General features: G+C 34.9%; 1 protein-coding gene across 2 annotated transcripts in view; it reads right to left on the bottom strand.

The window, feature by feature from the left end:
- The window catches only part of TMTC3 (transmembrane O-mannosyltransferase targeting cadherins 3), a 54,601-nt gene that overhangs the window by 18,738 nt on the left and 23,442 nt on the right, over positions 1-12,421 (bottom strand). For both annotated transcript variants that reach the window (XM_047788327.1, XM_047788326.1), the window contains exons 6-8: positions 12,043-12,215; positions 6,204-6,456; positions 678-826 (exon numbers count right to left, since the gene is read on the bottom strand). In XM_047788327.1, the coding sequence (XP_047644283.1) occupies positions 678-826; positions 6,204-6,456; positions 12,043-12,215 (575 nt within the window). The remainder of the gene's footprint in view (positions 1-677; positions 827-6,203; positions 6,457-12,042; positions 12,216-12,421) is intronic.

Consider the following 12,421-nt stretch of genomic DNA (forward strand, 5'->3'; position numbering starts at 1 on the left):
AAGAGACTGAGGAGAAGCGAATAAAAGGTGTAAGAGAATCGGGACAGAGACTTTTTACCGATGTCAGAGAAATAAACCAAATAAAAGCACGGACTGGCTTTAGCTACAGAGGTCATCTGTTCTATGTTAGCAGAGTGACATAGGAGTAAGTCAGAAATCTGTGGGTTGAAGGGTAACTGAGAGAGTGACCATCTCTGGCATTTATAGTGTGTGGCTATTCTGTTCCTTAACTGTTAGTTTAAGGCAACTAGGACATGGTGATTAGGACGAGGCAAGAAATTAGATTGCCTTCTAGATGCTTTTTACATATATTAGCCCAATATGACTCACTAAAAGACTGTATCTTGGGTTGCTGCATATGGAAGAAGCAACGATCATTTGAAACTTTAGTCTCCATAATATTCTTTTTTTGCATTTGGATCTGACTGAAAGTTTGATAGGTTTCAGGCCATAAAATAAAATTATATAAATATGAGGAAGAACATAGGATGGAGTAGGACCTATGGGGCTGTCTTTCCTGATCTGAATTGCAGACAAATGAGGAAAATAACAACATGAAAAACAAAAAGGTAGAAAAATATGACTTGTAAAAACTGAGTAAACATTTTAAATACTTCAATGTATCACATTTACTTCTGTAGCTAGTAAGCATTAAAGGCACTAACATTTTAATTCACCTTTTGTTAGATATTTTCTGCCATCCATGGGCTACCAAAATACAGAACCCCATGCTAGGAACATACAAAACTCTCTCAGCAACAACAAATCCAACGGGAAAAAAAAGGTTTGATGCAGGAATAAATGGTAACGCCATTAAACAAAGTGCCTACAAAGAAAAAAAAAACAAAACAAAGTTTTTTAATTAAAAATATATGGACAACAATAATCAAATCCAAATATTTCATCATTTAATTTAGATGATGTACTGGTAGACCATTTTATATAACACTGTAAAAACAGTGACTGAAACAAAGAAGGACACTTAGGGATGGTAAGAACACACATGAGGATGTGTGTTAGCAGCTTACACATGTATCTACCTTGCATGTGGCAAAAATAAACTGGCAGGAAAATACATTAGCGAGTTTCAAGAAAACAAACTACAAATGGTGGGTTAATAAAATAGCCAAATATGACAGTTTGTAATTTTACTACTATATATAAGCACTACATCACACTGGAAATTGATAAGGTATCTTTCAGACAAAGCAGCAGACTGCTTCGATACCTCGGCATTACTCTGCATGGGTCACATACATTTAGCAGCAACTAAGTACATGGATAAAAATAAAAGCAGTCCCTTTAAATCAACAGTCTTTTATTCTATAAAATTTCTAAAATTCTAACACTGTACACTGTGTTAGAAATAACCATCACAAAATGTTTAGATTTTTTTTTTTACCATTTTGAAAATGTGATGGCATGTGGTTTCCAGATTACAAAGCAAGTACAAAAGACAAGACACAAATAACTAGCACACAAATACTTTACGGAAGGAAATAAGTTGGTTGTCATCAGGACATCTGTTCTATGGACATCTGCTTCCATATTCTGTTACCCTGATTTGCTTTACAGTACCCAGTGGAAAAAATAAGCTTCAGAAGTTCAGCTTTGGAAGTTTGAATTTTTTAACAGTTTGAGAGGAAAGAATGACTTTTCTTCATTATGCTTTATTGGTGAAATACAGATGCAGAAATGTAAATACTGGCTTTCCCGTCGTGGCTCAGTGGTTAACAAACCCTACTGGTATCCGTGAGGACATGGGTTTGATCCCCAGCCTTGCTCAGTGGGTTAAGGAGCTGGCGTTGCCGTGAGCTGTGGTGTAGGTCACAGACACAGCTTGGTTACCATGTTTCTGTGGCTGTGGCATAGGCTGGCAGCTGTAGCCCTGATTTGATCTCTGGAAACCTCCATATGCCACAGGTGCAGCCCTAAAAAGACAGAAAAAAAAAAAAAGTAAATACATTGAAAAGAATACTTTCTCCATGAATCACAAATTAGTAACTTGTAATGAGGCAAGACTGAATCTGAAGAAAAGCACTGCCATCAAACTGCCCAGTATCAATTTATTTATCTGCAATTTCAGTGTTTTCTTTTTAAGTGAAAGGGTAAAACATTATGAGTGTGTAATTCACTGGGTCACCTTGCTGTATAGTAGAAAACTGACAGACTGTAAAACAGCTATGATAGAAAAAAATAAAAATCATAAAAAAAAAGGTGTGTAATTCACTTTTACTTCCCAGAAATGCTGGATAAAAATAACCATCTAGAAGTAAAACAGAGATTTGTTCCCAGGGATATGATCCTTTCTAAAAAAATTTCCTATTAATTCATGGATGCCCTAAGGCAATTTCATCTGAAATCATTAGAGGTGTTACATTCATTCAAAGATGCATCATGGACTGATGCATAAGCTACACAAAAAAGAAAAGCCATCACTCAAAAAATCTATTGGTTCTTGAATAAGAAATGGCTCAATGATTAACTTACTCAGAAGTTCTAATATGTGCTCTATTAACATAGAGAAACCAAATTAACTATGACTAACATAAAAGTCCTTTCACGCTGATGTAAACTCTCTTTAAAAGGAAGGATGGGAGTTCTCGTTGTGGTGCAGTGGAAACGAATCCGACTAGTATCCATGAGGATGTGGGTTTGATCCCTGGGCTTGCTCAGTGGGTTGGGGATCTGGTGTTGCTGTGAGCTGTGGTGTAGGGTTGCAGATGCTGCTCGGATCTCGCCTTGCTATGGCTGTGGCGTAGGCTGGCAGTTGTGGCTCCGATTCAACTCCTAGCCTAGGAGCTTCCATATGTTGTGGGAGTGGCCCTAAAAGAAAAAAAAAAAAAAAAAAAGGAAGGATGCTTGTGGAAAGAGTACAGAGTTTAGAGGTGAATCTATTTCATTTCCTCCTGTATAACCTAAGGCAAACTACTCAAATCACCTTGTGACTCCATTTCTTTATAAATAAACCAGGGATTAGTAACTACTGACATTGCTGTGATACATACCACATCTTACTACATAAGTGCTTAACATGGCATCTGGTACTTGGGAGGTACACCTTTGATCTATTTATCTCTTCTAGAAATTTTCAGAAAACATCGCCATCAAGAAGTAGTATATATATAGTTGTATACATAACTATAACATTTTTGGATTATTTTCCATTATAGGTTACTATAAAATGTGAGTATACTTTCCTGGGCTGTACAATAAATCCTTGCTATTTATTTGATGTACAGTAGTTATTATATGTTAATCCTAATACTCCTAATTATCTCATCCTTCCCTCCTTTTCCCCTTTAGTAACCTTAAGTTTTCTATGAAACCAACACTTTGTAAATTAATTATACTTCAATTAAAAAAATAACAATAAGAAAGTATGTTTAGGACTGTACTTAAAGCAGCTATACCTTAGGTCACAGCTTCTCCTTTTTTATACATATAAAATATAATTTATGTAAACCTGTTTATTTCATCAGCACTATCTTCTATTTTTTATTCAGCCTATGGCTACACAAGTCATTATTTTATTTGCCAAAACTTTCCATTTACCCAATTCTCCTTTTTTGCCTTTCTTTCAGTAGCACCTCAGCTTTGGATATATTTTGCCTTTATTTATGTGAGAAGCAAGGCACTACTAGAGAAAGTCCCAAAGCAAAGCAGATTAATATCATCATAAATTCATGAACATCAACTTAAGACTGCTCAGGATTCTTAGGTTTCTTTTCTTTTCTTTTTGGTCTTCTTGTCTTTTTTTCCTAGGGCCGCACCCATGGCATATGGAGGTTCCCAGGCTAGGGGTCCAACCTGAGCTGTAGCCACCAGCCTAGGCCAGAGCCACAGCAACACGGCAACACCGCTCACGGCAACACCGGATCCTTAACCCACTGAGTAAGGCCAGGGATCAAAATCGAACCCGGAACCTCAGGGTTCCTAGTGGGATTCATTAATCACTGAGCCACGATGGGAATTCCTCTTAGGTTTCTTTAGTAGGCTCACTCCCACTCTCTTAGACTATTTTGACTCGTGATTGCTTCTCTCAAATTTTGACCCATGTCACCTTCAGGAGGCAAGTACACTTCAAAACTAGAGAAAACTGAAGCTGTAAAACAAGAATTTCTTCAATTCTCCACTACTAAACCTATCAACATCTACATTCACCTTCAGCTCCATCCTTCCTGAAACTTAAGAAGTGTCTCCATCCAGCTCAGGCCAAACAAACTTTACACCTCTGTGCTTTTCTCAGATCTTACCATCAATCACTCCTTATTTACTTAATCACTTCCTCATCAACTTCCTACCTACATTACATCTCTTGCCTCTTTAACCATAAAAAATCTTCTTAGACAACACATCTTTAAGCTATCTTACCTATTCATTATGTCTCTTAAGCATAAATCAGGCTTCCATACTCTTAAGAAATGATTTTTAGAGACATGGTAACAGGTAGTTGGCTATTAACTCCATTTACTTAGTCAACACTTCAACTCAATGAGGATGTTTCTGCAAGCCTACCCATTAGTGATCTCTTTGCATCTAAAAATCAGCCAACTGAGTACTGTGCTGGAAGTGATTCTAAAGGCCAACCAGCAACAGTCTTCCCTCAACATTAACCAACTCCAGCCTCTGAAAGTTCATCAATTGCAGATTTGTGCTTTCCCCCAGCCCTACATAAGATCAGCAGTTTGTTATTCCTGAAGCCAATGCTGACTGGCTATCTTCTCTTAGTTGGGAAATGCAAGCCTGTCTCATCCTTTGAAATATTCAAAGTTAAGTCACTCCTACGGGTTACCTATAGTAGCAATCTTCACACTTCCTCATCTCCTATTCAAATCACTCTACAGAAATAAATTGCATTTAAGTAACCAAAACATCTAAAAGAGGTCAAATCCAACTGATCTCACTTTTCTTCTTGATAGCAGCTATTACTGTTAATTATTCTATTTTTCTCGAGACACTTTCCCACCTTTCTGTCCATTTGTTCTATCTCCCGTTTAGGTTCATTTTCTGCTACATAACATCTAAACATGGGAGTTTTTCAAGACCTAGATGTAGGCTTCTCTTTCATTCCATTCAGCCCCTTCAACTATTTACTGAGGGAAAATTAAGACCCAATATGCTAATAAGGTATTCATTATGTGTATAAATTAACTTCTATGCATCTAGAACGGTGCTAGCTAGTTGCCGTCTCTACAAGTGATAAAAGCCCAATGAGAAAAGCTGACCCTATAATCTCTTCATAGGCCTTCTTAACCACATCCTGGTTTCAATTACTATCTCTATGGTAATTATCAAATTTCTCTATGGCAATTAATCAAACTGTTATGTGTAGTTCAGGCATCACACTGAACTCCAGGCAGAAAGTGATATTTAACATCTTTATGAGAAAAAGGCACCTCAAACTCAACAGGTCCAAAGACAAGAGTAAATATGATCTTTCTTCAAACCCTATATTCTTGCAAATTTCTCTAGAATACAAGTTCTCTGAAATCGGAGACCTTGTACTTCAAATTTTTATTGAATTAATAAATGACACCTAGTGGAGCCAGAAATAATATACTTGCAAAGAATTCAAACCACTTTCTGGCATAGAGTAAATGCTCAAGAAATGTTAAAGGTTGTCATTTTCTTTAATAATTTTAAGTAAGTGGCAAAAGAATTATTATGAGTAAGAAGTGAGGGCAGAGTTAAGAAAATTACAAAGAAACAGATCTCAGAAAAAACAAAAAAAAGAGTTCAAATAGTCGGAGTTCTCTGAATACGGTAAAAAATATATCAGGGAGTAATGAAAATCTTGCTAATAAAAAATGAAGAGTTATATATGTTAAAGCTGCTTATCTTACATGACACTCTCCTCTGTACCAAGAAAACAAGGAAGTATAGTATGATTCATTTCTTTAAATAGTATACAATCTCGGTGGGTAAACATAAGAAATATAAAAAAGAAACATGCTTCATGATTTCAGAATTTAGAGTTTCTACTAAATTAGGGAAATTCATAATCACTGTTTTATATGTTGTTTTATATGCTGAATGTGCAGCATTAATCAAATTCTGACACAATTTATAAATTATTCATAAAACAAGTTCATAAATTAGCATGATATAAACAAAGACAGTAGCTCTTCAAAGGTGCTTTTGTGGCTCTTAATTAATAAACTGAACATAATAGCATCTGAAAACTTAAGAACCTTTCTTACCATTAAAACAGTCTTGGAGGAATCACCAGAGTATCTGAGACTGAATACTCCTAAAGCCCCCAAAAAGCAAAAAAAAATAAATGTGGCAAGATTTCGAACATCTAGAAATGACTCTATAAGTGGTATTGTTCCCATTGTCCAATCACAGCAGAGCTCTGAAGGATTTAACAGAAGCCAAGCATTCACAGGAAGGAGGTAGTTAAAAGTTAGCTGCCTTGTAGGAGTTGGGCTTACAGCAGCTGGGTTATCAAACCTGTATGAAGAATGAAAAAAAAAAAGTTGTTTAAATTAAGACACGTTTAAGACATGTTTTAAACACAAAGTTAGTATATAGCGTATATAAATAAAATACTAAACAATATTAATAAAAGCAATATTTTACAGGTAATTGCAACTAAACAGAAGCATAAATATTTTTTATGTATACTTCATATTCTTGCCAGAATTCAAACCGTCTATGAAGTGTCTAAGTAAGAGGAATGATATTTATGAAGAAAGATTTAAAGAGCAACCAGGTTATCTAGTTTTTATCAGAAGGATTCAGATATGCATTTCATTTATAACATTCTGCAGAAGTGTTTTCATTAAGTTACGATATTCTGATTAAAAGTCGTAAGAAAAGTTTTAAGATTCGTTGTTGTACGTGTTGTATGAATGCTTCTGAGAACACGAACCAATGTTTTCCTCCATGAGATGTTTCTTTCAGAACTAAATTTTTCAGTACTAAAAATTACGCTTCCTAGAAAAAATTACTGCTTTTCTCTTTTCAAAGAGGGAAAACTGTATCACCTATGAGCTTTTCCTCTTTCTTTAGATTTCTAGAAAGGTAAAAATCCAATTCCCGATACAGTGTAGTAACTGCACAGGCTCATGTAACATTTATTTGTGTCCTATTTAATATAAGCTTATACCCTAGTTCACACAGGCCATCATATATTAAATGTACATTTCATTAATTTAGCTTATTTCCTGCAAATTGAGTCAAATCATTTTTTTAGGACAGTTAAATGAACGCTTTTAGATTTTTATTTTTAGGCTATGTTCTAAATTTTATTGGCTCTATTAACATATAGTCCTCTAAGAACCCAATTTCTCGTTTTAAAATGAATAAGCCAATAAAAAATCAACTTCTACTACTCATTTGACTTGGTCATCTTAAAAATATCAAATGGTTGAGAAGAAGTAAATACTAGTTGAACAAATAGCATTTTTAAAACTTTCATATTTGAACAAATACGTATATGAAAAATAATAAACCTTGAAAGTCAGGACTTGAATTCTCAAAACAGCCAATAGAACTGGACACAAAGCATTTACCTTGTAATCTACTAGTCAGAGTTCATTTAAAAAAATTAAGTTTATTTAGGATAGGTAGTTTAATAACTGAACTGTAGTCAAAGAATACATGTCAAAGCAATCAACTATATTACAGTCAACTTCACAGGACACTAGAATAAAAGTAATAGGACACACAAATATATACACACACACACACACATTTTTAAGTGCTTTTATGTGGGAAATATATATTTATATGTGATATACCCCATTTGTCCATCTATACACACACAAGTACATTCACACCTCTAAACCATATTTTTGTACTGGAGAACTTGAGATAGAACCCTGCTGATTCAAATTCTCTAAAAAGGAATGATAAATAGAACAAAAAAACTGAAACTAAGGGGGTGAATAAGGAAATATAACATATATATCTATGAGTCAATCTATTTCCCATATTATCATGATTTAAATGAGTTGTCTGGCATGGCTAGACTCAAGTAAAAATTCAAGAAGTTAAAGTAATTTTTCTTTAAAGAAAAAATGCTATTAAGAAGGACTAATTATTACAAAGTGGAATATTGCTCAGCCATAAAAAAGAATGAAATAATGCCATTTGTAGGAACAAGGACAGACCTACACATTACCCTATTCAGTGAAGTAAGTCAGGCAGAAAAAGTCAAATATCATGATATCACTTCTATGTGGAATCTAAAAAATGATACAAACTGACTTATTTACGAAAGAGAAACAGACTCACAGTCACAGAAAACAAACTTACGGTTACCAAAGGGGAAAAGGAAAGAGAGGGATAAATCAGGAGTTTGGGATCAACGGATACACACTACCACACATAAAACAGATAAATAACAAGGACCTAGTACATAGCACAGGGAACTATATTCAGTATCTTGTAACAGCCTACAATGGAAAAGCATTTGAAAATATATATAACTGAATTCCTTTGCTGTACAACAGAAACTAACACAACATTATAAATCAACTATACTTCAACTTTAACCAAAGGGGAAGGAAGACAGGGAAAAAAGGGTAATTACTTGAAAAATCACAAAGAATGTGTTGGACACAAAATAATTGTTGGAATAAAATTTATTGTAACCAGGGCCAGCAATGCGCTATCATGGATGGCAACAAGAACGACATTCTAGGCTTTTGTTTCAAAAAAAGTTCTTGCATGTTATGTCAGTCAAACAAATAAAAACGAATAGGGAACTAGTTTAAATATTCTCTTACACTTTAGATAAGTATGGTAAAATGAAAAAATGCTAAATGTTACAGTAGGAAAAAACAGTAAGAAGATTGTTAAAATTCAGTATAACCATTAATTCTAGCCTTAAACAACTAAAAAAAACAAACGAGACACACAAAACTTCTTTTAGCAACTAAGCATCAGGCAGAGAAGGACAATGATACCTAATAGGAAAAAAATAAAAGAGGGAAGCCCTATCTGGAGAGTTTAGGACTTGGATAGAGTTTTTAGTCTGTGCGGCAGTGAGGGGGAACCTGAGTGGAGCCCATCTGTATCCCTGATGTTAGAAGATGGCGCTATGGGCCCTAAGAGTCCAGCGGGTTAGAAATAGTGGGCACAATACCCCAGAGAGAAGAAAGCTGCTGAGAAAGAGAACTCAGGAGATGTGTAAAGGATCTCTCTCCAGTTCTCAGTACCAGTGAGAACTGATCAGCATATATATGGGAGGAAATAATTAAGGACAGTGCAGTGGGTTGATTCGTGTTTCCCCAAAGTTTATGCCTATCTAAAACCTCAGAATGTGACTTTATTTGGAAGCAGGGTCTCTGCCAATGTAATCAATCAAGTTAGGATAAGGTCATACTGGATTAGGGTGGGCCCACTATCCAATGACTGATCTCCCAATACAAGTAAGAGAATATACAGAGAAACACACAGGGAAGAAGGCCAAGTAAAGACGGAAACAGATTACAGTCAAACAGAAACACGACAAGGAATGTCAAAGGTGGTGAGCCATTGCCACAAGCCAGGAAAGAGGCACAAAACAGATTCTGCCCCAGAGTCTTCAGGAGGAACCAAGTATGACCGACAGCTTGATTTTGGATTCTGACTTCCAGCATTGTGAGAGACTAGATTCCTGCTGCTTTAAGCCACCCAGTTGCTGGTAATTTGTTATAGCAAACCTAGGAAAACTAACAGTTAGGAAAGTACCTCCTGAAAGGATTAAAAAATCACAAATACCAAACAGAAATAGCGACAGTTCCTCAGCAGCCAGGGTAGAAATTCTCATTATTAAGTCTCCCAGGTAGAGCAGTCCAACGGTGTTGTGTCAGCAGTGGAACAAAATTAGCTCTATCCTAAATACTGCTCTGGTCTCCTAAAACAAAGCTTAAAAGCAAGACTTGAAGATGAAACATTTTTCAAATAATTGATATGCATCCCAGAACAATGCTCTGTAATATTTGTAGGAACACACTAAGGTAAAGTTCATATAGGACACCTATTAAAAATTTATCTGGCATGTGAAGAAGTAGAAAAATACAATCCATGAGGAGAAAAACTATTCAATCTAAACTGACCAAGAAATGACATCCATGATAAAATGAGTAGATGTGGACATTAAAGCACCAGACCCTGTAGAAACACAGAAGACACAGAAGAGGCTCAAATGGAACTCAAAGAGAGATGGAAACAATGTCTGGGATGAAAACAACTAGAAGAAATCAAGGGCAGATTAGACAATGCAGAAAAAAGATCAGCAAACTTAAAGATGCATCAAAGAAACTGCCCAAAATGAAAACGGGGAAAATAGCTTTGGAGGGAAGATGATTAAACAGAGCATCAGCCTGACCTCAAGAAGCTTAAAATATACATAATTTGAGTCCCAGAAGAGAGGAGAGCAAAGAAAAATACTTTAAGAAGTAATAACTGGAAAATTTCCCTGTAAGCAAAACCTACAGATTCTAAAAGCTCAGTTAACCCAAGCACAAGAACATGAAGAGAAAGAAAGAGTAACTGAAAGTTTGTACCTTTTGGCCGTCTCCACCCAAACTTCCAGTTAAAAGATAAATAAGTACTGGTGATGCAATGTAAGCATGCTGACTGTAGTTAACAATATTCTCTTACATATCAGCAAGCTGCTGAAAGAGGAGATTTAAAAGTTCTCATCAAAAGAAAAAAAATCGTATAATTGTGTGTGGTGATGGATATTAACTGAGCTCATTATGGTAAACATTTCTGTGTGTGTGTGTGTGTACACGTGTGGGTTTACATATATAGAAAATCATTATGTTGTACACCTCAAACTAATAAAATGATATATTTATGTCAATTAAAAAGACAGAGAGAAAAGAAACAATGATAAAGAGAAACTATTAAAAGCAGACATAGAAAAAAGGCACACTGTATGCAGAAGCACAGAGGTAAGGATAAGAGGATTTCCCAGTTAAAATAACATAAGCCAGAGAAGAGAAGAGCCTTGCTTTTAGATTACTGAATAAAAAACAGTCCATGTAGAATTCTACACTCAAGGAAAATATTTTTCAAAAAAAAAAAAAAAAGGTAAAAGATTTTTCAAAAAAGCTTTTTTCAAAAGCTAAAAGAATTTATCACCAGCAGTCCTACGTGTTAAGAAATGTCAAAGGAAGTCCTTAATAACAAGGAAAAAATGGTACCAGAGGAAAAGCTTGATCTAACAAAGAAATGAAGAAAACTACAAACGGTAACTTTATGTGGTAACATAAGAGAATTTTTAAATCTAAATCTCTTCCAAAGATAAAGGAAAAATTAACAATGCATTGTGAGATTTATAATGTATACTCAGTAAAAATGTCACCAAACAGCATAAAGGCTAAATTCTCACTTATTATAAGTTTATATATTTATATAAAAATGTACTTCTTATATATGATATTTGTACTATATTTGCCGACATTTATACTTGTACATACCTGCAGTTAAAATACTTCTTAAAGATAAACTGTGATAAGCAAAGGATGTACACCAAAAAACCACTAAAGCAATCACTAAAAAATACACAGCAAAAATTTAGAGCTAGTAAGCCAATGAGGAGATAAGAACGGAGTAATACAAAAATATTCAATCCAAAAGAAGACAGAGAAAAAAAAGAACACAGAACAGATGAGAAAAAGAAAAAACAATTAGCAAGATGGTAGATTTACATCAAACTGCAGCAATAACTCAACCCCCCCCCCCCATTTAAAAAGACCAATTGTCTGACCAAACAAAAAAGGAAGACAAAACTAACTATATGCAGCCCACAAGAAATCTACTTGAAATAAGAACTTACTAAGGATACAGAAGACTTAACTCATCTGAGGGGTCATTATCTCGACTGTAATGGTGTCTTGAGTATACATGCAGGTCAGAACCTATTAACTTGTACATTTTAAATACATGCATGTTTTTAAAAAGTATTAATTATACCTCAATAAAGCTGTTTTAAAAAACCTCAATGTACATCAAAGACTTTCTGGAACACTTATAATCCTTTAAACTCCAAAGTTAAAAAAAAGATAGAAAAAACAAAAAAGAACCAGAATTTCATACCTGGTAAATACTGGAAGTTGGGATTGAATAACCTGGACTCTAATCACAACAAGTAATAGTGTACTGAACATCAAAACAATGAGTTTTATTAGTGTCTGCAGCATAGAAAATGGAATACTACCCTTTCCACGAAGAAACTGTCCAGCAGTAGTACATAATAAGGGCAAAGTATACTAAAAAAGGAAAAAAAAAAATTAAATAACAAATAGCAATTTACTATAACATTTTCAACAACTGTAGTACTTTTTTTTTTTCTTCTTCTAGGTCTTTTTTAGGGCCACACCCATGGCATATGTAAGTTACCAGGCTGGGGGTCAAATCAGAGCTGCAGCTGCCAGCCTATGCCACAACCACAACGACGCAGGATCTGAGCCAGAAC

This window comes from Phacochoerus africanus, chromosome 7 (assembly GCF_016906955.1).
Source record: "Phacochoerus africanus isolate WHEZ1 chromosome 7, ROS_Pafr_v1, whole genome shotgun sequence".
Classification (NCBI taxonomy): Eukaryota; Metazoa; Chordata; class Mammalia; order Artiodactyla; family Suidae; genus Phacochoerus; species Phacochoerus africanus.